Source organism: Haemorhous mexicanus, chromosome 21 (assembly GCF_027477595.1).
Source record: "Haemorhous mexicanus isolate bHaeMex1 chromosome 21, bHaeMex1.pri, whole genome shotgun sequence".
In the NCBI taxonomy this organism is placed as follows: Eukaryota; Metazoa; Chordata; class Aves; order Passeriformes; family Fringillidae; genus Haemorhous; species Haemorhous mexicanus.
The window spans coordinates 5,100,361-5,124,577 of record NC_082361.1 but is presented as its reverse complement, the minus strand read 5'-3'; the positions used below and the strand labels follow the sequence as shown (position 1 = coordinate 5,124,577).

Genomic DNA, 24,217 nt, shown 5'->3' with positions numbered 1-24,217 from the left:
ATGGAAAAACTTTAAATAATCTGAAAAACCTCCATTGTGGCTACAGACATGGCTGCAGCTGTGTCAGCCTTCACCCCTGGCACAAGTTGTGTTCTTACTCTGATGGAAGGTGTCTCTGCCATGGGAGAGGGTTGGAATGAGAGGGTCCCTTCCAACCCAAACCACTCTGTGTTTCCATATTTCCAATCCTTCAGCCTTGCTCTGGATATAAAGGGGAATGGATGATCCATCTTTCAAAGGTTAATAAAAGCCAACAGAGGGGGCTAAACTTTTTGCACTCTTTTGCATCTCAACTGAGCATGTATTTGCCAACAGGAACATAAAACTGCTGTATTATGGCAAAACAAAACAAGGCCCAGATTTTCACCTGCAGCAGGCAAGGCACTGCACTGATTAACACCCAACCCAACATTGAACTGCTCAAGTTTCAGTGCTGGTTTATGGGTACAGTCCTAGTCCTCTCTTCCTGCTGCCCATAAATTCCAAAGAAAATGGTTCAGTTTGCTTTTGACTTGGATGAGGCCACTTGTTTCACACCAAGAACTCTCAAGTCTAGGAAACACAATAATCTGAAGGATTAAGTGACTGAATAAACACAAGTTATTTAACACAGTGGAATTCTCACATCCTGAATTGAAACAGGGCTAAAATCTTATGATTTCTCAGTGTATCCCATTACCAGGTGTTCAGCACTGGCATTTACTCCAGCCAGGTCTGCCCTGCAGCACTGCTTCCTTACACAAAACATTTGGGAGGAATTAAAAGCAACAAACAGCAGCTTATGGAGTCTAAACTCTGAATGTCTCCATTGATGTCATGTAAGCAAAAATTAAACCATTAGTTCTGGTCATCTGCAGCAGCAAATACATCTGAAATGTAGCAAGGTGGGAAAGAACAGAGGAGCTTTCTCAATGTTTTACCCATTTATCAAGGACCACAGAGTGCTGTGTAGAGGGGTTTTGGTAGGATCTCTCCTTCCCCTTCCACACACACTAAACTAAATTACCATCAGTTTTCAATCCAAAAGGTCCCCAGAACACAACAGGCTCTGAAAAGCTCCCACACAGACACAAACCAGCAGTCTAAATATTCCCTCCATAAAGTTCCACCGAGTGACTTTGGGACAAACAGTTCACTTGTGGTTGTGTCTGAGATGGCACCTGGGTATCTGAGGAGAGCCTCAACCATCCCAAAGGGCTTTGTGCTTCCTGCACTAAGCTGGGCCTGCAATGGCAATGACAGTTGAGCAGACACTGTCCAGGCAAGGCTGCATTTCCCCTCTGCTTTCAAGAGTCCCCCACACTACCCTTCTCTGAGCAAGAAAAGCACATTTTGCAGTACAACAAGCCATAATTAGTCCACGTACGGAATAATGCACTTGGTGGCATTGTACAGACTCTTAAAAGGCTCTATCTGCAACACAGAGCAGCATCAGGCTTGTATTATCTCTGTGAAAGCAAATAAAACAACAACAATAGCATTAAATATAGGTCATAGCACCTTTGGCATTTTTGTCCAAATAGACTTCAACATAGGACGTGGGGACATAGCCCTCCTCATCTTCGTTCCTCCGGATCCGCGTCCACCCGTCCCCTTTGTCTTCTTCTATGACATAGAGCATCTCTCCTTCTGCTACAGAGATTGTTCCTTCATTCTGACCTGAAACACACAGCAACAGGCACTTCAGGCTGTGCTGCACAGCAGGAATCAGTAACTCAGACCATGGGTAGACACAGCTTTTGGTGCATCACTGGCAGCCAGAACAGGAGCTTGTGATTCAGGAGGCAGCAGTGTGTACATAAAGAACCAGACACACGTGACCCTGACAGCAGAGTTTTGATTCTTTCTCTTGAGTTCCTGTGCAACAGGAGAAAAATCCCTGTCTTGTTGCCTTTCTACAGAAGCACACCAGAGGATCACTTGCCCTTTGGCTATTTAAGGTCTGATGAAGGTTTCCCACTTGCCCTTGGCATATAAACTTGAAAAACCCCAGTCAGTGAAATAAGGGTAAGGTTTGAGTGATACCTTCAAATGTATAGAGAGCTTTACACGTTCCTATGGTGGGTAGTGGTTCTTCATCATCAAACTCATCGTCAAAGTCTGTTGCAGGTACTTTCATCTCAGTCTCCTGGCTTTGCTCTTCTGTGTAACTGCCATCGGGGCTGCTCAAGAGAGGAAAAACACAGCAACTATAGCAACCAACCTCAGCAGCAGAGAGAACCACTCGGTCTCCAGGCTTGGGACAAGGGAAAACAGCTCCAGCTGAAGCAGCTCAGTGATTCCAGAGCTTGCCTTGAGCTGACTACAGATAAGTGGGAACCCTCATTTTTACCATTAAAAGCTGTAAAACACACTGGCTCACAGCAGTGAGCGAGGGAGCTGTCACACAGCGCATCACAGTCAGGAAGCAGCAATTTGAGGCTGGGTAAGGCAAGAGGAGGCTGCAGAGCCCTGGCTGTGCCTGCAGAGGCTCTGCTGAGCCCCAGCCCGTTCAGATACTGTACCTCTCCCTGTCCTGGGCACAGCTGTTCACTCCCGATGGGTTCTGGGCCTCGTAGACCCCGCTCTGGCGCCGGGACTGCTCGCTCCGCGCCGGCAGCCGCCCCTCCACCTCTGCCAGCCAGCCCTGCCACACAGACAGACAGACAGACAGTGTTCACCCTGCTGGGACACCCCTGACACCCAGGCTACAGAACACAGACTGGTTTGTAAGCATGTTCATGTTTTGCTTTGAGTGGCAGTGGTCACTTGTTCAAATTCTGGATTGTCTTGCTGAAAATCACACTTATTGAAAATGTAACTGGTTTTTGGCACTGGGTCCTGGAAACACCCTGAGAGAGAAGCAGGTAACAGCCAGCAGGAGATGATGCTGCTCTAGTCACAATCCAGTAAAATGATGTGTGGCTGCTTAGACTAGTCTGAGTAACATCAGAAACTCAGCAACTGCTGAATGCACGAGAACAAAAGCTGGGGAGAATGAAAGAGCCACTGATTTCAAACGGGTAGGGAAGCAATAGTAAAACCACATCTGAAATTAATGGGCTGTATCTGTTTATGTTCAAAGCATAATGCAGAAAGTGAAGTCTTTTCTCATCTGTCTAATCCTTCTCATGTAATTATAATGGGCTTCATATATTCCAAACACTCCCCTTCTGTTCTGGAGATTTTATATCACTAAGCAGCTTCCTGTTCATGGCAGACTATTCCTTAAAACATATTTCATCTGATGGCTTCTGTCTTGCTGTTAGTCTCTAAATGGTGCTTTGCATTTATGTCACTCTGATTTTCCACAGACATCTGTAACATGATGCTTCAATCTATTTAATTAATTAAATAAGCATCTGAAGCCCTCTGGGCAGTCCAGAGAGCACTACATTTTCTCTTCACCTCCTCTTAGCACAATTTGTTTTCTGTGGCAAGTTTTAACTGTGGGTGACTGCCACAGGAGATGGTGTCTGTTTGTGTTACACAAGTCAGCTCAAAGACCCCAGTTAATGCAAGTGCTCACACAGCCCTTGCCCTCACACACCAAAGTGCATCAACACATCTGGAAAAGCCAGGAAGGCCCTGCTCAGACCTGAGCATTTTCTGAGCTGCTTTTTACTGAAATGTCTCTTCTCATACCTCGAATTTCTGCACTTCTAACCGCAGCTTTTCAATGTTCTGCCCAAGCTCTGCCAATCTGTGGTCCACGCTCGCTGCATCTCCCATCTGGGGGTTCTTGATGTACACATCTTTCATCTTTGTTAAGGCATCTCTGAGGGGCAAAACAAAAATCAAACATATTTAGTGCAGCTGGGGGTAAATGCCTTTAGTAAACTGTCTGGTCTTCACTCTGAGGTTCAACCTAAGCTGTTACAAGGGGAACTGAGAACACCCAGATGGGGCTTTTGCCCTGTGCAGAACCAGCCATTGAAAAAGAACAGTAAAATTATTTGCCAGAAGAAAAATTTACATTGTCAGAGATGAAAAACAGTGAGTTACCTACAACTGAGAAGATATTTGATATTGATTTTTAGCCTGACATGGTTTTTTATGTACTACAACAGAACCTACTTGCTCCCCTGGGGAAAATAATAATAATAAATCTCACAACCATTGCAATCTATGACAGCTCCAACTACCTAGACTAATATCTTCCCAGTTTTCAGGCCATGGACAAACAGTTGAATCATTATCATCCATCATGGGCTGACCTCCAGTTGAGAAAGTGGAACAAAGATGTATCAATAACAGAAATGGAGGGCAAACAAGAAATTCTCACCCTGCCTGTTGCAGCTTGTCTTTGGCAACCCAAATAATCTGAGAGATATTTATTTGTTTCACACTGCTTAAAAGGAAGCTGGCTGCAGATGGTTTGTGTTTGCCACACCACAGGGACAGACAGACAGACTTGAGGCTACAAAATGTGACCCCATGTCCGGCCGAGTCCCAGGGCAGCTTCTCTCAGCTGCTGATGGACATTTCAGAGCTGAAAATGGAATTGTGGGCTGGTTTTAGGCACAGCTATTCAATTTTCTCTAGGCCTTAGCTGGTGGGAGAGAGGTTAATGAGAGTCCCACGGCTCAGGTTAACACTCTTTATGCTTTAGAGTTTCCCACCAAACTCTGGACAATTGGAATCCTGTGCCTTTGCCTTGTGTGTGTGGAAACTGGGAAAAAGTGTGGGTGGCAAGGAAGTGGGACTGCTCTGTGCCTGAAGCCTTAAGGGACAATGTTGCAAACTTATGAGTCACAATTATTACTGTTTGTTTAACTCTTATTTAACTGCTGGTGCTATTTTCTCCATCATAAACTATCTCCATTTAAACTTCACTCTGCTGCAATTCCATTTCTGATTTTAGTGTTAGGTTACCTCACAATCAATGCAGAACTGAAAGAAAGACCTGCACAGAGGCAAACCTCAGTTACCACAGGAAAAAAAAAAAGCAATGAGAAATCATATAACCATGTGCAATTTTCTTTTCCTATCCATGATGAAAAATATAAAGGAGAAATTCTGGGTTAGTAGGCAAAATAAATAGGTTCTTGAAAGCAAGCTGACACAAAATGTAGGCACATGTGTACAAATGCAAAGCAGTATTTAGGAAGAGACCAGTCTTGAAATCCTCCAGGGAAGAAAAGTTCTGTGTCTCACAAACAAAACATGCTGAATCTTTAATGCAACTACAGAATGTGAGCAAACACAAAGCACAAATACAGGCTGCCAGAATCAATTAAAAGTGTGTTGCTAAAATAGCCTTATTCTCAACCAGAATGCTAAATGCAGCCTTGTAGAAAAAGCATTCACAGGAGTCATTATCTTCCTGCTTCCAGGAAATCTGAGCTACACATCAGACTTTGGATGATGCCATCATCTCAAACAGCCTCTCCTGGTGGGCTGCACCCACATCCATCACACACAGGGGCTCTGCTCAGTGCAATTTCACTTTTCATTGGAGGGGCTTGACTCACCTCGAATCCATCTCTTTCTGAATGTCCCTGTTTAGTTCATCAACCTTCTGCTGAAGCTTCTTCCTTCTCTGCTCAGGTGGGAGATTGCTGAAGTCTTCTGGGCCTGCTCCCTGCACAGAGTGGAATGGAGGGTGGGGGGGATAAGGGGAAAAATTAAAATCAGGGTCTGAAAGAATCCTTTGGGATTGCATTTTGAAAGCAGCTCACAAAAACCTGTGCAGAATCACAGTGGTCTGAAGCATTGTTCTCCTCTGTAGTGTGCTATCAGTCCCTGAAGGGTGAGGAATCTGGATGCCCTCAAAATGATCCCAGGATTATCCTGCTTCCCTAACAGCGGCTAATGGAAGATCAGCTGGAGAATTCCAGAATTCATCAGCAAAGATGAGAAATTATTTTTATCTACAGTTTTATCATCAATTTATTTTTTTTAACAGACTTCCCTTCTCATGGAACGCTGATCCTTTCTGCCTTCTTTCACTCAGCTACAAACAGCATTCCTATAAAAACAGTTCCTGACTTTTATTCCTGTCCCCCAGTTGCACTTCTCCTGTGCACTGCTGTCTGACTGCTGGTCCAACACAGTTCATTTATGTCAGGGCTCTCCTGAACACACCAAGCTAACAGAGGCATTCCTCACTGGACTCTGCAATTTAAAAAACATGCTGCTTACTTTCCAGGGTCCACATTCCACGCCAAAGTCTCTCAGTTTTTCCTCTCTCACTTGTACTCACATAAAAACCACAAGTTATATCAAAGCCCTGGAATCAGTCAGTTTGAAATCATAACCAAAGGGGGGAAGAAAAAAAAAAGTGAAGACCACAGTGATTACCTTTGTGTGATTCTGCTTGAAAACCCCTTTTCTGCCTTCTGCTATGTCTCCTCTTGGTTGCCTCAATTTGATATAGCAGATAGATGACACATAAAATACATCCACACTCTTTTCTTCACAGTTACACCTATTTTTGTCTTGCCAGAAGGCAATGGAGGCAGATTGGGTGGGCTATACTGAACACTTTTTAATACTGATTAGCTGCACCATAAGGGAGTGAGGTTCTTGTGCATGAGCTTGAATTTGGGCAAGTTTTGCTCGTTTGGGCTTCTGCTCCTTCCCTGTCCCATTTCTAAGAGGGATTATGGGAGATAGAAGGGTAAAACCACAAAGCTGAGGAACCAAATTCAGTGGTCCATCAGCTCACTGAGAGCCCTGAGCAGGGCTGGGCCATCAGTCTGCTAAAACTCCAAATTTCTCTCTGAGGAGAGGATTTAGAGGAGACATTGCCACACAAGCTGCTCCTTAGACCTTGGCTCTGTACTGAATGTGCTGGCACTCTGTGACTTTCTCCTGCAGCTGCTGTTCAAAGCCAGAGTCTGGGGGTGTCAGAGGGCTGGAGGACAGCCACACACAGGTCACCTTCTCCTCTGGAGTGGCCATCCCAAAGTCACAGAGCAGGCCTGAGGACACTGCTGTAGTGATTGTCAGCCAAAGATGGCATGTGCTTCTACTGAAGCCTTGATCATCTCAGCAATAATACCTAAAATTCCATTTGTGAGACAATGAGAAAGCAAATTTCAGACAAATTACTAAGAAAGTTATGCTGATTCTGAAACTTTCCCCACACGGACTCCTACCAGTCCTTACATTATTTGATGTGCCTGGTAGAGGAGAGATCTACTTTAATTTATTCTTCAACATTTAGATTTTGCTTGACAGCAACTCCCACATCACAACAGATATGAGAGTGATTCAATCTATTTTATGGATAATCTACACTAAAGCCACACACATCTTTTTAAGGCAAAGCATCTGGAAGCAGCTTTGTAAACAAACAAGCACCAACAGGAAAGTTTAGATAACATATTCTGACATATTCTCCTCACTTCTAAGCAGAAAAGACAGGCTTGAAAATATCCCCAGCTGTACCTTGGTAGAATGCAACAGATCGAGTGAAATTTGGAAAAGCATCATTTTGGTATCTCATTTTTGATTCTTCAAGTTGATTCAAGGGTTCTAAGCTGGACTAAATCCAGCAGCTTGGCTCACAATGCTTCAGACCAAGGCAGGAGTGTTGCATGGAGCTGCACACCCAAGGCTGGCAGGTGACCTCACTCCAGCTTTAGGCTGTGCTCAGGAATTTCTATCAGAAGCTGGAGCCCCTGCTCTAAAAAGGAGAGTCAAGGAGCAGTTTTTGCACATGCTGGGCACATTTCATACTCTCACACCTGGGCTACCTCTCAAGCTGTGGACATTGCCTACGTTTTTAGAAATGCTGCAGCAGTGAGGTGAGGGGGAAGCTGTGCTATTTCTGATGTGCTGCTCACAAGGTGTCCTTGCAGAAAGAGATTAAGATCAAAATTGTCCCAAGATGAAGGACTGTGCAAACAGAGCCTGTGTTAGAACCAGTTTCTGGACTGAAGCTACATGTGAGAAGGTGAGCTTTTTCAGTTTGGCTTTTGCAGAGTGAGGATCCAGGAGGAGATTAAAAAATAGCTGCTTTTCTCCATCTGAGGTGAAAATGGGTCTCAGCCCTCCCTACACATCTTTCCAATTTCTGCAATTCCCAGGAAAAGGCTGTCAGCCATTTTGGGAAGATTTATTCCTTCATACAAAGGCTGAACTCAGCTGCACAGCACACTAGCACTGTGACCAAGAAAATGAGTGGAAATCTGCTAGAAATGCCGTGGACTCCCAGGACAGTGTGGACTCCCAGGACAGTGGCTTGGCAACAGCCAAAAGAAGGTTTGCACATATTCCAGGCACTCCCATCATTCCTCTGACCTACCACAGGTCTTCAGCTAAAGGAGCCCAACAAAGTCACTGTGCTGCCAGGGCAGCAGCAGGACCCAAAACTGCCAGAGCTGCTCCAGGCAGCTCTGGTGGCCCATGATGAGCTGGATGAGCTGCCATGAGCAGAAGAGGCCCACAATGATGTGTCTAAGCACAAGATAAATGTAGAATACCAGAACAGTTTGTGTTGGAGGGGATCTTAAAGCTTATTCTTGTTCCAACCCCCTGCCATGGGCAGGGACACCTTTCACTGCCCAGGTGGCTCCAAACCCCTTCCAGCCTGGCCTTGGACACTTCAGGGATGGAGCAGCCACAGCTGCTCTGGGCACCCTGTGCCAGGGCCTCCCCACCCTGACAGGGAAGGGGAAGAGCACCCAAAGGCACAAAGTGGTGAGCAATAGGAGAACCTGGAAGCTGACACAGCTTAGGTGCCCCTGTGGATCCTCTGAGGTCCCCAAGTGCCATCACTGGCTGTGGCCCTCGAGTGTTTGCACAAGGTGGGGCAGCAAACCAGGCACATTCTCCTGCTGAGGGGCTCTCCAGGGCCAAAGGAATGTGGCCAAGCTGGGGGACACAGCAAGGTGTGGAGTGTCTCAAGCAACACAATACCTTGTGCATGGAGCTCAGCAGGTAATTTGCTTTCCCAGGTCTGTTCACCCCTTCCCTTTCCAGCTCAGTAACATCTTTATCTTACCATAGCTCAAGTAACCTTCCCAGCTGCATCCAAGATGGAATTTAAGATTCACACAGACTCACATCTCTCAATTTGCAAAGTCAAATCAGATTGAGTTAACCTTGTTAAGGTTAAGGTTTACTGAACTTTAATTAATGTCATTATTGGTTATTCTGAAGAACTACATAGGGCTGTAAAATGTAGGTGATAATGATGCAGATTTCCAGTAACACTGGACATGGAAAGCAAGCTTTGCAGCTACTTTACACAGAATGACATGCATGGCTCTCTGGAAAAAGTCCAGCAAGCACAGACACCTTTATTTTAATTTTTTCCCCTTATTTTAATGTTTTAAAGTATCCTTATACAGTAGTAGAATTGCTCAATACTGTTTTTCTACATTTTCATAGCCCTGGATTATAGAAGTGAAAACTAAACTATACATTAGAGTTAATTTTTTAGCAGCTTATTAGAAGACTGAATTCTGATCACCTCTATTAGACTCCAGACCTGTGTATTCAGATTTATCTGATAAATGCCAAAAAAACCAAACACAAAGAAGAAACAAATTTAACAGTTAATTTCAGTGGCATGTCACATGTGGCACAGTGCACATTAAACACACACAGGAAATTGTGATTAAAACACAGGACAGGCATGCTGTAAATGTGCTTACCAGCTTGAGAGAAAGCTTCATGTAAAATTGGAGAGATACAGGGTGGGGGGAGAGAGAGAAAAAACAACAATGCATCAGTAGAAGAGGAACATTTGGGGCTGATGTTACAATAAAATGACACAATCCCCTTGCTGTTGGAAGGCAAAATGGGTCACACTAACAGATCTGTGCAAAAGTTCACAAGATGGGCTTGGGCAGCTGCCATGACCTGGCCAGAAACAGGAATGGGAAGTGCAGGACCTGGGCACAGGTGGGATCAGACCTGGACTGACTGACAACAGCTACACCAACAACACTGGGAGTTCTCATCACAGCACTGAGGTGGGAAAAACTCACAGCTGGCAAATGCATGGGTGTCCCTTTAGATCAAAAATGTGCTGAAATGCATCAGCCCCTTTGTGGAAGGGCTCTGGGGGGGTCAGCCCTGATCCAAACCGCAGTGGAGAGGAGAGGAGCAGCTCCAGCAGCACCCAGCTCCATGGACATGCAGGGAATGCCTGGTTCTTGGCTACAGCCAAAGGACAACACCCCTGGACTGTCCCTGTGGACTGCAGAGTGCTGCCCAGGCAGGCACAGAAAGCCATTTCACATTCTTGAACAATTCAGAAATAAATACTCAGACTCAAACGTACTTTGGCCACAGTCGGACAAGGTCAGGCCCAAGGAGGAGGAAAAAAAAACATCTATTCTCTTGACACCAAATTGGTTCTGTGACAGCATGGTAAGACATTATTCAACCTCCTTAAATGATATACATGATCTAATTCTTCAGGAGTTACCACATTTCCTGGGACAGAGCCCAAATATTATCTTTTAGTTACTCTGGGAAAGCAAGACTGAAAGCAGCGTGTGCCCATGGAGCAGTGCCTGCCCTGCCTCACCTGCACACACAGCTCTGGGCAGGTGCCCCAGGAGCTCCCAGGTGAACAACTGTGCCTGGGCACACAACCAGCAAAATTCCCAAAGCCTCTTCCATCATTGCCAAATGACAGAACAGCTGCAGTTCAGAAGGATTTCCAAGAGACAGGGGGACTGACAGTGCTCAGTTCTGTGCCAAGCACAAGTGAGCTGCTGCTCAGGATCTAAAGCCAGATAGAAAAGGAGAATCCAAACTCCACCCAGCTCCTCCTCCTCCTCCTCCAGCAAGGGGCACTGAGCTGCCCTGGCAGCTCTTGGGGCAGTTGTGAAATGCTCCAACTACCCAACAAACTTGAGGTGCGTTAAAGCACATGCTCCATGTTAACAACAGCTGGAAGGTAAAAGCTGGAAAATGCCTCTCTTCAGGCAAGGATTTGTGCTGCCAGACTTGAGAACCTCTTTCCATTCAAGTTCTCTGTCACTACCAACAGCTCCTGGCAATGGTGTTCTCAAACAGAGGCTCCATTTCTAGCAAAAAACCAGTTCATTAGGATGGGATTTAAAATAAAGGCTCCACACCTCTTGTGGGCAGCTGATTTAAGAAATACACTTTTTTTTTTTCCCCCAAAATAACAATTCCCATTAGTTACCAGGATTTTTACAGCAACACATGCCAGCCATTCAAGGAAAATAAATGATCCTGAAATAACAGTGAAATGCTGCATGTGAACTGACCCTTCAGTGACAAGGCAGCAGTGACACTTCCCTCTGCAGTCCAGTCCATTAGGGAACAAACACATGATAATAATCACAGTGCCATGAAGAAATTCACCCTCTGAGCTAAAGAGGCCATTAAAAAAATAAAGCAAACAAAACCAATCCATTGGAGAGAGTAATCATAGAAGGAGAAAGAATGGTCTGAAGAAATTCAGCGTAGGCAGCTTGTGTTTGCATCATTGCTTTAGCACTCCTGTGAACTTTAGCATAGACATGATCAGCACAAATTGAGATTCTTGTACATAGATACAGACAAGACTCATGGTGCAGAATAAATATTTACCTATGAAGCACTCTAAAAAGGCACAAATGTATGCTACATGCTCTAGTGGCTAAACACTACTCACTCTAAAGGCACTAAACACTGCGGAGAATCATCTGCATCAAGGCTATTCTTTTGCTGCAAATTCAGCAAATTTGAAAGGGATTACAGACACTGTATGCCCAATTCTTTTGCTGTTAAGTATGACAAAAATAGAGAACTTATTAATAGCATTTCCAAATAGTACATCAGGGATTGTTATAACCAGTATAAATTAAGCAGTTCATAGGCTGGAAACAATGAAATGCTGAAATAAGTCATGTTCACAGTTTTCCATTTCTGAAATTTATTGGTAATTTTACGTGACAGTGATTCAGTTTCTATAAACAAATATAAGCAGATTGAAAATAAATCTGCATTAAACACTACATAACTACTTTTGCCCATTCTGTTGGCTTTTCACAGCTAGAAACTTGCTCACAGCTCCTGGGAGAACAAAGGTGCTCCCCCCAATGATCAAGAAAGTTACACTTCCTTGAAATGAGCAAATGTGTTTCAAGCTGTCAATTTAAACCAAGCCTAGCTTAGTCTTGCAGGGAAAATAATGAAGAGTCTAAGAGCCACAAGCTTCAATAACACATGAGAGCATGAAAGCCAGCAGGTCCATGTGTTATTGGACAGTCACGGCCACTAACCTCACTTACAGAAAACAGGGTTGAAATATATCACTGGGCTTCCATACATACAACCAAGAGGTAATTTTCTTTTCTTTCTTTTTTTTTTTTTTAGTGGCCCTGTAACAACCTCCCCATACTCTGCTTTGTCCAAGTAGCAGATTTTGAGGTCACATATCTTGATTCCATGAACTATCATTATTATAGACAGCTCACAGAAGTTTCCAAAGGTTCTAGGGAATGCTTCACAACCAAGGCACAGAATTCCTGTCCGTCAGGGCTCGTGATGCTCAAGACTGCATTCATTAAATCATTTAAAAATACATGTGCAGGACCTGTTCGCAACACTTGGAATTTCACAGGTCCAGCTACTTTAATTGTGCCAATTTCAGCATTTCCAGGACTAGCAGACATTATCTTTCCTGCACATCACACTGTAAGCTGCCATTTGCCTCCCACCAAATTTTCCTTGGCTCTTTGACAAAGCACATTCCCACAGCACACTGGGGCCGGCGTTGTAAGTGGGGTTAGCGACTGTGTAGCAACAGTATGGGCTGATCACACCATACTCAGACTTACAACATATTCCCTAGCCTCAACGGCACACGTGGGTGTCCCTAAAGTCCTCTTCATGAGTTCTTTGTGAATATACAAAGACTGTGTCTGCTGGTGAGTCAGCAAGAGAAAACACACATTGGTTACACCGGGGATGAGCACGGCACCTCTGTGTTCACTGCTTCTACAGCAAAAGAGAGCTTGGTGTTGAACTACCCTCAAAGTGCAGAGTGGGAGCCTCCTGGGAGCCAGGTGGATATTAAGAGTTCAGCATGCTCAGACAGATCAGAAAACATGGTATTTTTAAGTGCTTGTTTAAATCCCAAGGTCAGAAGGCATCTCTCTCAGTGCTAGAACAAACCACGGATTTAATGACCCCACCCGCCGAAAAGTCCCGGTCTTGGCACAGAGAGAGACTTTGGAACAGCAAGTGCTCCCAGGGCAGGGGACAGAGCAGGCTGGAGAAGGGGTGGTTTGCTGGCTGCCTCTGCATGCTCACAGAACAACAAAGGACTGACCAGTGGGGCAGATTGAGAGCTGGGTGTCAAGGGACAGGAGTGCACAGAGTGTCAGAGGAGACGGGCGGGGAGGGACACAGCAACGAGTGCAATGGAAATCAAATCACATTGTAATGAAGTCAACAACTTCCACTAGAAAGGAAACCACAAAATTTCCTCCGTGTGCTTTATAGAACTTGGATGCTAGCAGCAATGTCTGCCCCAGCTCCCAGACCATCCTCCCTGCTCAGCCACTTCCCAGGCTCTGGGGAGAGGGAGGGAAGCCAAGTCCAGCACACACGGAGTCATTCAAAGGTGTAAGTTCTACCCCTGGATGTTGTTAGTTTGGAGGATTGCTCTTTTAAAAAATGGTGCTGATGTTACTGCTGCTGCAGCAATAAAATTAAAGAACACAAAATTAATACCAACCAGCAGAATACCGAGTTTCCTTTGTCCTCAAAATGGAATTAGAAAAAGCAGAGCAAGCATAAATGAAATTATAAGTTATGTAACTGGTTCCTCTTTCTTTGTGCTCTTCTGGCTTTAACTTCCCTAAAGAGATGAAGTTGATTTGAAGTGCCACACTAATTTTATAGTGTCTTTTAAAGCAGCTATTAGAAAAACACAAAAAAATGTGTGACAGTTTTCCCCTTCTCCTAGCTCTGATCCATAATAAGTGCTCCAACAGTTTTATGGTATTCTCTATAATGGACATTTCTGCTGCTGGGGTTAGAAGAAAAAAGCTTTGAGGGAAACACAAAAATGTGATTAGAAAACCATAGACACTGACAAGAGTCAGCACCTAAAAATTTAAATTTTTTTTTTAACGGACTAGGATTTCATATTGGCAGTGACCACTGGTACTGGTATTGGTGCCTCCACATTAACCTTGCATCTGTTGTGAATTGTTCAGGCATCTGTTTCCTTCCATGAAAACAAGATTCATTGGATTTTTGGTTTGGAAGCAAAATTAAAACCAGACTGGGCACAGAACATATCATAGCTAATTATACAATGTGTTTTAACAGTCACCAGTGATTTTGCCAAATGCAACCTAAGATGCTAAAACAAAATCTTCAAAGGAAATTGCTAAAACACTCTCCCTCTCCAGACACATTGTGATCTCCCAGATTTCATGGAGGAGTTGCAGGGGAATCCATTCCCGTGTCGTGTTTCAAGGATCAATTACAATGTGCAATTCCTGCTGCTGGAATTTATCCTGCTACACTCTCAGGACTTGCTCATGTCAAATAGTTTTTCTTTTCCTTATTCCTTAAGACAGTGCAAAAAAGGAATGTGATCCCATTTTTTCTGAAGTAAACTTTTTTCCCTGGCTTTGTAGGATTTGAGAGCTCAGGTTATCAAGAAATCCAGGGAGCACCTGCTTGACAATTTGGCTGAATACTCTAAAATGAGACATAAAGAGCCTTGTGGGCACCTTCACTGAGGGTGTCTGGAGTGGAATTCTGCCATGGAAGAAACCCAGCAGTGCAGAGACAATTCAGAGCAAGTGAAATGATCCAGAGCCCCAACTCTTGTTACACTGTGCTGCCCTGCTGGTCCCTGCATGACCTTCCAAAAAGCTGTTTCCCTGCTGTACAGATCAAATGTCCTTCTTTTTCACCTGATAAATTTAAAGGATTTGTGGGTGGTTCTTGATTTTCTTTTTGCCTGGTTAGAATGATTTTATTTCTGAAGGTCATATGGCACTTTGATGATCTCTTAGTCCGACCATTTGTAAAATACAAATCACCAAGGAGCTCTAAAATGTGAATTTGACAAGTCTCCAAATGAGACAGAGCAAGATGCCAGAGGTTTTCAGCCTCTCCTCCTCCTCCATATCTCTAAATGATCCAAGGGGCCTGAGTTCATCCCTCTGGGATAAGAGAGGGTGATCTGAACACTGGACTCCAAATCCTCAGGATGAGTCAGGCAGGAAAAGTATTTACACACAAACACCCTGGTAGCTGACAGGGGAAGGAAATGAAATAGCAAAAGAACACAGTGAAAGGTTTAAATGAAGATTTAGCAATAGCCCTTCCTTGCACATTCTCAATGAATGTGTCAGCAGAAATTGAGGGATTCCAGAGAAGACTATAGGACATTGTTCTCATTACTTTGCCTTTCACACAAAGGACTTGAAACAATATGGCATGCAGAATTCTTAAGGTGTGCTTGGATTTCTTAGACAGGTAATATATAAAATAATGGTCTTCCTTCAGGAACTGTGAAAAGCTATTAGTTATAATTGCTTATATGGGCAAGCAATCAGTCAGGAGGGATTCATACATCTGAAACAAACTGGTGAAGTGCCCAGGGAACTACAAACCAGTATTTTTAAGTCAAGTAGGAAATACTCATTTCAACATTCTGTTCTCTGAATGCCACAATGGAGCATTAGATTGCCACACACCCCCTGACCTCCAGCAGTGCCTTCACCCCAAAGTGACCCAGCACTGCCCAGGACAAGGAGGGCTCCAGCTGCCACCCCAGGAGTGGTGCCACCACCCAGCACATCCTCAGCTCTGCTGCTGCACAAGCAGAACTGAAAGTCTGTCTCCACCTGGAAAAACCACTGAGAAAAGATGCTCTGAGTCAAACTGCAACTAAGGTAAGGAGGGACACGTTCAGAACCTGCCTTTGGACAGCTTAGAAACTTCCCACTTCCCCAGTGAAACAGGGATGGGAAGAAATGGGATTTTTTGTGTTCTTAGTGTCCCATTAAATGGCAATTTCCTAGCAAAGAACTGAAACTGTTTAAAACATCTTTATTTTTGACTGTTCTGTCTGTAACCAGACGAGACAGTGCATTGTTTACAGCACTGCTCTCAGTTCTTTGTAACCAGCCTCTGAAGTTCCCCATGGAAATCATCTCTGCTTTTATACAGCTCCAGTCCTCAGACCTAAATGAGTGCCTGGAGCAGAATTTGGGCTTTTCTAAGTAGTCACTTCCTCACTGTCTGCTCTAAACAACATTTAAAATACTGAACACTTTTGTCTCCTTCCTGTAATTTTTATAGGAGAAAATAATTCTAGGGGTTTCACCTAGGAGGCAGAGCCATGCTGTGCCAGCAAATTTTCAGTAGAACCATACCATGTAAGAGTTTTGGGGAAGATAAAGTCTTATTTTTGTTTGATAAATGGCAAATTGTATCTCAGGGGCCTGACATTTTATTTACTGCTTATGAAGACCACCAATGAGAGGATTTAATTCCACACAAACACTTCAACATTGGTTTGTGAATATAACCACAGCTGCTATCAGCAACAGGAACAGCAGCTGACTGGAAAACCTCAGGCCATATTTCCTTCTTTATCAGCAGCAAAGGAGACAGGGACACTGAGCTTGGAACAGTGGTGATGTGTCACAAAATGTTGGTCCAGTGTGACCTAAACCCAGGTGAATCCCCAAATCAGCCCTGGAGGTTTTCAGCATCTTTCCACCACACAGTGCTTAAAGCAGCACTGACACTGCACTGCAGCTGCTGACAGGGGATCCCAAATCCTGCTCCCTCAGAACCTCTCCTCTGTCATTTGGAGTTTGCATAATATGTACTGCACTAATAAACTTATTATTTATAATATAAACTGCACTAATAAAGCTTTTGCACACAGAAGATGTGTTTAAACTGTGCATTGTGGTGCTGGGAATTGTGTTCCAGACTCCCCTGACCTGGCAGCCCTGGTTTAAAGCACACCTGGACCATGGAAAGGCTTTGTTCCCACCCAGAATCAGTTCACCTTCCTCCTCTCACCAGTTTTTATGTCAATACTCAGAGTTCCTACACAAACTAACACTGCAGCACCTGAACCACGAGATGAATGACTGGAACAAAGTTCCCACTGCTCCAGTGACAATGTCACATCATTCCAGACTGAGCTTATACCATCTGAAATCACAACTATTATCTCCTAGAATCCCTCCTAATTTACTCATCTCCTTCTGACAGACATTGAGCTGAACCCATCCTACAGAGAAAAAAACTAAAGGCTTTGACTTCTTACATGAGCCTTACTCCATGCTCAGCTCCTCCTTCTGTATTTTGTCCATCCCCTCCTCCCCCAAGACACCCAGATTTGTAATTCCCATCAGGAACTGTACTTTTTGTGGTTTCACTGTGGGGGTTTTGACTACAAATGGCTTTACATGTTGGGAACCCTTGGATCTGTCTGCATGTTATGATCAAACACAATGGAACCGTTCACAAAACAAAAAAGTTTTTACTTAACAGAACGTGCAATAAAAGCGCAAGAAAGAAAAGAGAGAGAGAAAGAGAGAGAAAAAGAGAGAGAGAGGTATCCAGAGGAGAACTTACCCCGCGCTTTAGGCTCCTGAAGCAGTGGATTTTGGGTTTGGAGGTCATGAACTCGTTGAAGCGATGGGAGAGGGGTTCCTTTTGCTGCTTGGGAGACTGGGGGCCGTTGGGAACAGCAGAGGGTGAGGCAGAGGCAGGGGGAGGAGGAGGGGGCTGATGGGGGGATGTTAAAAGGGACATAAGCTACGTATAAGAGATGGAGAAGTGACAGAATAAAAACCAAAATAAAAAGATAAAACACAAAACGAAAATAAGCATCAAAACCAATATTTGAAATCCAGAGAAAAAACCAATTAAATAATTAAATATTAAAGGCCATGGTTTAAAAGGGGGGAGAAAGCAGTAGTTAAGAGTCGTGTTAAATGAAGAGTTGTGATAAATGAAAGTATTAGTAAGTGATGCAACAGAAGAGTAACACAAAAGTATTTTGAAGGAAGCTCATGCAGACTCTTCCATGCAGCACTATCCCCATAAATTGCCCTGTTCTGCTCTGTGGACAGCTGCAATAATGCATATGGATAGAGCTTTCAAATACCTGAATTTAAATGGATCAGATAAGGAAGGTACCTTAGTGCCCAGTAGCGTTTCTATTATCTGGAAAACAACAAACCACATTCCTTCCTGCTTCCAAATCATACCTCAGCCACGTGCATCACACTTCACTTGTACAGATCACTCTATGAATTTGCTCAGGAGTTAGTCCTGGTTGTGTTTTCATTCTGGCTACACTGATGTAAGCACCAGACAGCGAGTCCTCTCCCACACCAGCACTACAGGAATGATAACTTGGAGATTTTTAAAACTCAAATTTAAGTGGTTTGGTAAAGGGGTCAGAGCAAGAGTGAGGTCAAAAAAACAAAGCTGTTCTGGGCTTCCATCAGTGTTACTGAAACCTGATTGAGTCCAGTCCCCCTGACACGTCCTGGTAACCCCAGATAAATGCTGCCATGCATTATGGTGTAAAGTATGACAGTGGGATGAAAAAGGTTTAATGGGTACATAAGTTAATATGGTCTTTTAAACAGTCAACTGCTCAGTTAGTTCTGCTCCATTAGTTGTGCTTCAGAGTGAATCCCAGCAATTCCCTGCTCCCAGCCACCCACCTGCTGACCCCAGTGCACAGACTGGAAAGACCACGCAAATGGAAAGCCAAGGAGAGTTTGAGGAGTGTCAAAACAGTAATGCCACACTGAAGCTCCCCACAGGTAACAATGTTAGTTGGCACACATGGCACTAGGTAAGTGGTTTACAACTCCTTCTCTGAGTTAGGAACAGAAATGAACCATGGCAGAGACATGACAACTTAAGTTAAATTAATTTAAAAACTGCAACATAATTAACGAAATTATACAAGAAAACAATAATTAAAGTTATAAAGAAATTTAAGTAACCAAAGACTACAACAAAACACCATATTAAGACATCAGTTATTAACTTTCTAAATCTAAAATTCTCTTTAAAGAAAACTAAACTTGCCAAGATTACTAGACAAGACACAGGTTATTGACAGAACACATACTAGCACCAAGCTCAAGTTTACAAATCAGTACCTTATTTTTCTTGATGAATGGCCATAGCTTGCCCTTGGATTTGCTACCAAACTTGGGCTCTGATTTCCCATCCCCTCTGGAGTTGGAAAGGCTGGATTCAGACACTGTCCTCTTCATGGGCTGAGTGAAATCCTCAAAGTCGACGTCTCCTGGAGGCTCGAACCCTGATTTAAAGGCTTCTATTACCATCTGGGAATCCTGGAATGGGACAGACCAACACAGGTGTGAACATCTCAGGGGAAGCTTGACATCAGATTGGTGGCACTTTAAGGCAGAACAAGAAGGTTTGTCTGTGTGGGACCAACCCTGGGAGTGACCAGACTCATTCCTGGGAATTAATTCCCTTCCAGAGCCTGTGATCAATGCAAGTCTCTCCACCTTCTTCTGGAAAGGAGTAAGAGCCTGGGAACTTTACTGACTAGAAAAGCAAATCACACTTCAGTAAGTGATTCATAACAAAGATTTAAGGTACAGATTTGCTGGGAATAGAGCTGTTAGCAAATAAGAGGAAAATCCCAATAAAGACTCCTATAAAGCAGAGCTCTCATGTGATCAACTCTGCCACAAGTCAACAAGTTGGTTGTGAATTCAGTGACAGTAAATGGCTGTAAATGTTTCATGAGCTTTACCCAATATCTGAGCAGTCCAAGGTCACACCAGCAGCCCTGTGCCCTGGTGTGGGAGCCACTGAAGCCAAATTCCCACTTGGTACTGCTAGGAGGGATCTAAGTCAGCCCCAAACTGGCTGTAGATGGTGTACAATGGCTTTGCTCTTTTATTTTGGACAGAGGGAAAGGAAAACAGAAACCACAAATCAAAGCCAAACTAATCCATAGCATTCTTCCAACTCAAGTCTACAAACAAAATTAATTATACATAAGATCAAATTCAGACCTCAGCTTGCCAAATGCATTTAAATCTAATGGACTCAGGAAAAAATATCCTAATAGACTTCTTATCTACTTGTTTTCTTGGGAAGAGAGATCCTGTTATACTCCAACAGCTGTATTCCAAGATCTCTAGAGATGCTCTGCCTTGGCACACAAATATCTTATTATTCTCTAGAGAAGAGCATCACTGCCCTGTTACATAAAAAGAACTTGGTGCTTTGAAGGCATTTCACAGGTTCTCTGAGTGGCTCTAGGTAAAATGCTGTTCAGGAGAAATCTGCTGGGATATAAACATATCCAAAGGCCAGGCTCCATTGAGGAAAACACAGATACAGGAAAAGCTTTGCAAAAGTCTTCATGGGATTGTGAAGATCCACATGGATTTAAGATCCTCACAATCTATCAGGTGGCACCATGAAATTCCTGCATGACTTTTAGGGAGGTAGAACACTTCCCACTATCCCATCCTTGTTTGACATTAAAACTTCCTGAGATCTAAACTTGAAGATATTTTTAATGATAGACATGAAAGCAAGATGAAGAAGAATTAGAGAAGAAGGTGAAATGGTGGGAAAAGCTGAGAGAATTGGAATTGCTCAGCCTGGAAAAGAGGAGGCTTTGGGGTGACTTAGCTGCTGCCTTCCAGTACCTAAGGGGAGCCTACAGGAAAGATGGAGAGACTGCAAGAGCCTGGAGTCTGTGGATGCCCCATCCTTGGAAGTGTTCCAGGCCACACTGGACAGGGCTTGGAGCAACTGGAATAGTGGAAGGTGTCCCTGCCCACGGCAGGGGGTGGAACTGGATGGGCTTTAAGGTCCCTTCCCACCCAAACCATTCTCTGATTCTAAGAGATGCTATATTTAATATCCCACTGGTATTTTATCCTGTGCATGAAGTTTTTCCCTTTTTCCCTTCTGAATTGTAAAGTGTTCCTTCCATTTATTCAAAACATCATTCCACTACAATGGAGCTAAAAATAACCAGCATGCTCCATATATCACAGAGATAATGTCATAACAGGAACTCCAAGCCCATAACAAATTCATTTTATCTGCTGCTAGAGCCCTCTGAATCAGGTTCTGCACAGGTTCACCTGGCAGGTACCACAGCTCACACTTGCCACATGACCTTTGTGTTGGTCAAGTGGTTAGAAAGGGGAAATGGGAGAAAAAAATATTTAAAACTTAGAAACACAGTAACAGCAAACCAGTAGTCCCTGCTAAGTCCAGGCAGTTTCTATTGGCATTAACAGGAATTCTGCAGTGCAGTGAGGGCATAAAGCAATCCAATTTACACAGTTGCATGTTTAATATCCAATCCAGCACTTTCATTATAATCAACACAGTTAGAAATGACTGCTCCAGAGATGAAAAAATCCTTGAGGATATTTAAGGAGAAAGAAGTCTTTATGAACATAACTGTTTCCAGATAGGACACACTAAACCCTTTGTAGCTGCTCAATATAACTATTTTGGGTAAATACATTTTTGTCAGCACAGTGTTTACAGGAGATCCTGGTAAATTCAGTTATCAATGCTCAAAGTCATCATTTTCCCATGTCACACTTGTGTATGAGCCATCATGGACTTATTTGTGAGCAAATAATAAAATTCACCCTGATTCCAGCACCCAGCTTAATTTTATGCATGTTTTGCTAAGAAGACTTGGGCAGAGTGTAGGCTGGGATGGTAATGTCCCCTGCATGATTTCACCATGCAGCACCAAAAGCTGGACCTCAAGCAGAGTGTGTTGCTCTAACATGGGAATTGCTGCCCCAATTCCCCCTTTTTCCACTCAGAGAGTGGTTTTCAGATCCCTGAGTTTCCTGTGCTGCTCTCTGTGACAGCAATTGCTGAACAGAGAGTAGAGGATTAATTTCAAAACCTCAGCCTTGGGGTTATGCTGCCAGTTCATGGCTCCAGGCACTGAACAGCTCAGAAAAGATTCCAGTGGAAAACATGTCTAGGAAATTCAAACAGGCAGCAAGACATTTGCTGTCAACATTTGAAGCACTAATGTGATCCATGAGAAAGGCTGGAAGAACAGAGGCTTCATGTAGGAAGGGAGCAGATCACTCTGCAAACAAAACAGAAAACACATTTGACCTTGTGGTCACTGTACATCAGGAAGCTCAACTGAAATCTTTTATCAGCTTTTCCATCAGAGAGGTTTCTTTGCATCCTGTGAAGGAAAATGATGTTCAGACATCAAGATTTGCTCATTTATAGATTGCCAACAAACCTCAAACCTGCCAAGAAATATTTTACAGAAAGATTTTATGATTGTTCCTGTAGGTAATACTTTAAATACTTTCATTATTATAAATTTAACTGGAATCAAGGCAATTCTGAAACAGACAGTTTTCTGTTTATAAGACATAGAAACCCCCTCTATAAGAATTGGTGATTAAGTATCTGAAATTATGTCCAACAACACATGCTGATTCCTGTTTTTAAAATGCAATATTTCAAAAAATAATTATCCTAATAAAGTGAGAGCATATTCCTTAATAAAAAACAAAAAAATTAAAAAGTGCTGCAGGAAAGGAATTTCTGGATGTTAAGTAGATTTGGGGAATAATCTGAGCACATCCTGCCCCAGACAAAGCAGCTTGGGACAAGAAGCTGTTCTTTGGTTTAATTCTGTGACTGCAAAGCTCTTGTGCTGAGCCTGAGATTTCAGTCTCCATGAATTTGAGACCAATACTAAATATGACAACACCAATACAACACTTACATTCTTGTGATCCACTGATTCTGCAGCCTTTGTTATCTCATCCAGACACTTCCCAATGATGGGGATCACTTGGCGGTCGACTTCTGCAAAGGTTTTCATGGATTCCCCTATCCTCACGATTCTTCTTTCCTCCATCTCTTGTATTTTCTAAAATATTACATTTCATTCAGGTCAAACATCAGGATTAACTTCACAGTTTCACCCAATTTTCCTCTCCAGCTTACATCAACTCTTTTAAAACTTAAGGATTAAATATATTTTCAAGAACAAACTAGGACAGCTGCTTCTCAGGAAGGCACCAAATGATACTGTTCCCTCACACATCAAAATGTCATTCTTAAAGTAATCTCTTTTACTATTACTGGAAATTTTTCAATTAACTTTTTATGTTAAAAAATGCTGATTTGTCAAACTCCAGCTTTAGACTTTTGTAAGGATGGTTCCTAAGGCTTTTAAAAGAATTTCTGCAACAAATTCTTTCATTTTCTGTGCATGTTCAGAACAATCTCATTTTTATTTCACTGTAGAATCCAACCAAAGATCTTGATGTCTCCCCTTCTCTTCCCTAGAAGGTAATTTCTGGTGTTTAGGGAGTCCTGCACATCATGTATTGATGTATTAATGCACAATAAAAACATCATGTGTTGTTCACAGCACAGCTCCTCACTGCTCAGTGGATTCAGTTCCAGGATCTCCAGCATCTCTTCCAGGGGCCTTTCCTTTACCACAGAGAGAAACTGAATGTGGCATAATTCCACTAGCAGGATAGAGAAGGGCATGAACAGGAGCAGGCTGTTTCACTGGGCTGCAAGAGCAAAATCCCCTTTGCCTTGACTGATCCACAAGCAGCATCAATTCTTCACAAAACAACTTATTTAAACACCTAAAAGCAAGCCCTGGAGCTCACTGCAAGGAAGAGGGCAAATCTGCAGGACTTGACCATGCTCACCTAGAGATCAGAGTGCTCCTCCTCAGCTGCAGCATTTGCTGGATTCCAGGAACAGCTTATCTCAAGGCATTGGTTTGAAATACCATGAGGCAAAAGAGGAGGTGTCCATTTAGCTCACAAGTTTCAGCAGTGGGTAAGAAGTGCGTGTTTGCCACGCAAATATCAGCTCCTGCTCATCTGGTGACAAGCATGTGACATGTCCTCCCTTGAAAAGGTTGCATTTTCCACTTCTGATGCTCATGACCCATTACAAGGGAACAATCATTTAGAAGTTCTGTTCTACTACATTAACCTCAATTCTCTCATTCAAGCACAAACTCAGATCTTCACTCAGAAGGAATCTGATGGCTTTTTTATTCTTCCTCTGCAGCCTGTCCTTAGGCACCCTAAGACACAATCAGTGGCTTCCTTAAAACCCTTTGGACTCCCTGCTGCAGAATTCTTGTGGTTCACATTTAACCATCTGTGCAGCCTGGTTTGAACACAGGTTTTAAAGGGCTGGACTTCACAGATGCAACAATGCCCAGCTGCCTCCTGCCCCAACAATGCCAGGGATGCTCTCCCTC

The 24,217-nt window shown here is 43.4% G+C and overlaps 1 protein-coding gene across 18 annotated transcripts in view; it reads right to left on the bottom strand.

Moving 5' to 3' along the window:
• Window positions 1-24,217, bottom strand: part of FNBP1 (formin binding protein 1) — a 69,977-nt gene that overhangs the window by 6,000 nt on the left and 39,760 nt on the right. For 3 of the 18 annotated variants that reach the window (XM_059865306.1, XM_059865309.1, XM_059865311.1), the window contains 9 exons: window positions 22,703-22,849; window positions 19,077-19,274; window positions 17,527-17,709; window positions 9,588-9,602; window positions 5,454-5,563; window positions 3,625-3,757; window positions 2,505-2,626; window positions 2,026-2,165; window positions 1,501-1,659 (listed from right to left, as the gene is read on the bottom strand). In XM_059865306.1, the coding sequence (XP_059721289.1) occupies window positions 1,501-1,659; window positions 2,026-2,165; window positions 2,505-2,626; window positions 3,625-3,757; window positions 5,454-5,563; window positions 9,588-9,602; window positions 17,527-17,709; window positions 19,077-19,274; window positions 22,703-22,849 (1,207 nt within the window). Of the gene's footprint in view, window positions 1-304; window positions 1,660-2,025; window positions 2,166-2,504; window positions 2,627-3,624; window positions 3,758-5,453; window positions 5,564-9,587; window positions 9,603-17,526; window positions 17,710-19,076; window positions 19,275-22,702; window positions 22,850-24,217 lie in introns of those variants that run through there. The other 15 variants (XM_059865307.1, XM_059865312.1, XM_059865321.1 and 12 more) reach the window with 13 other exon arrangements.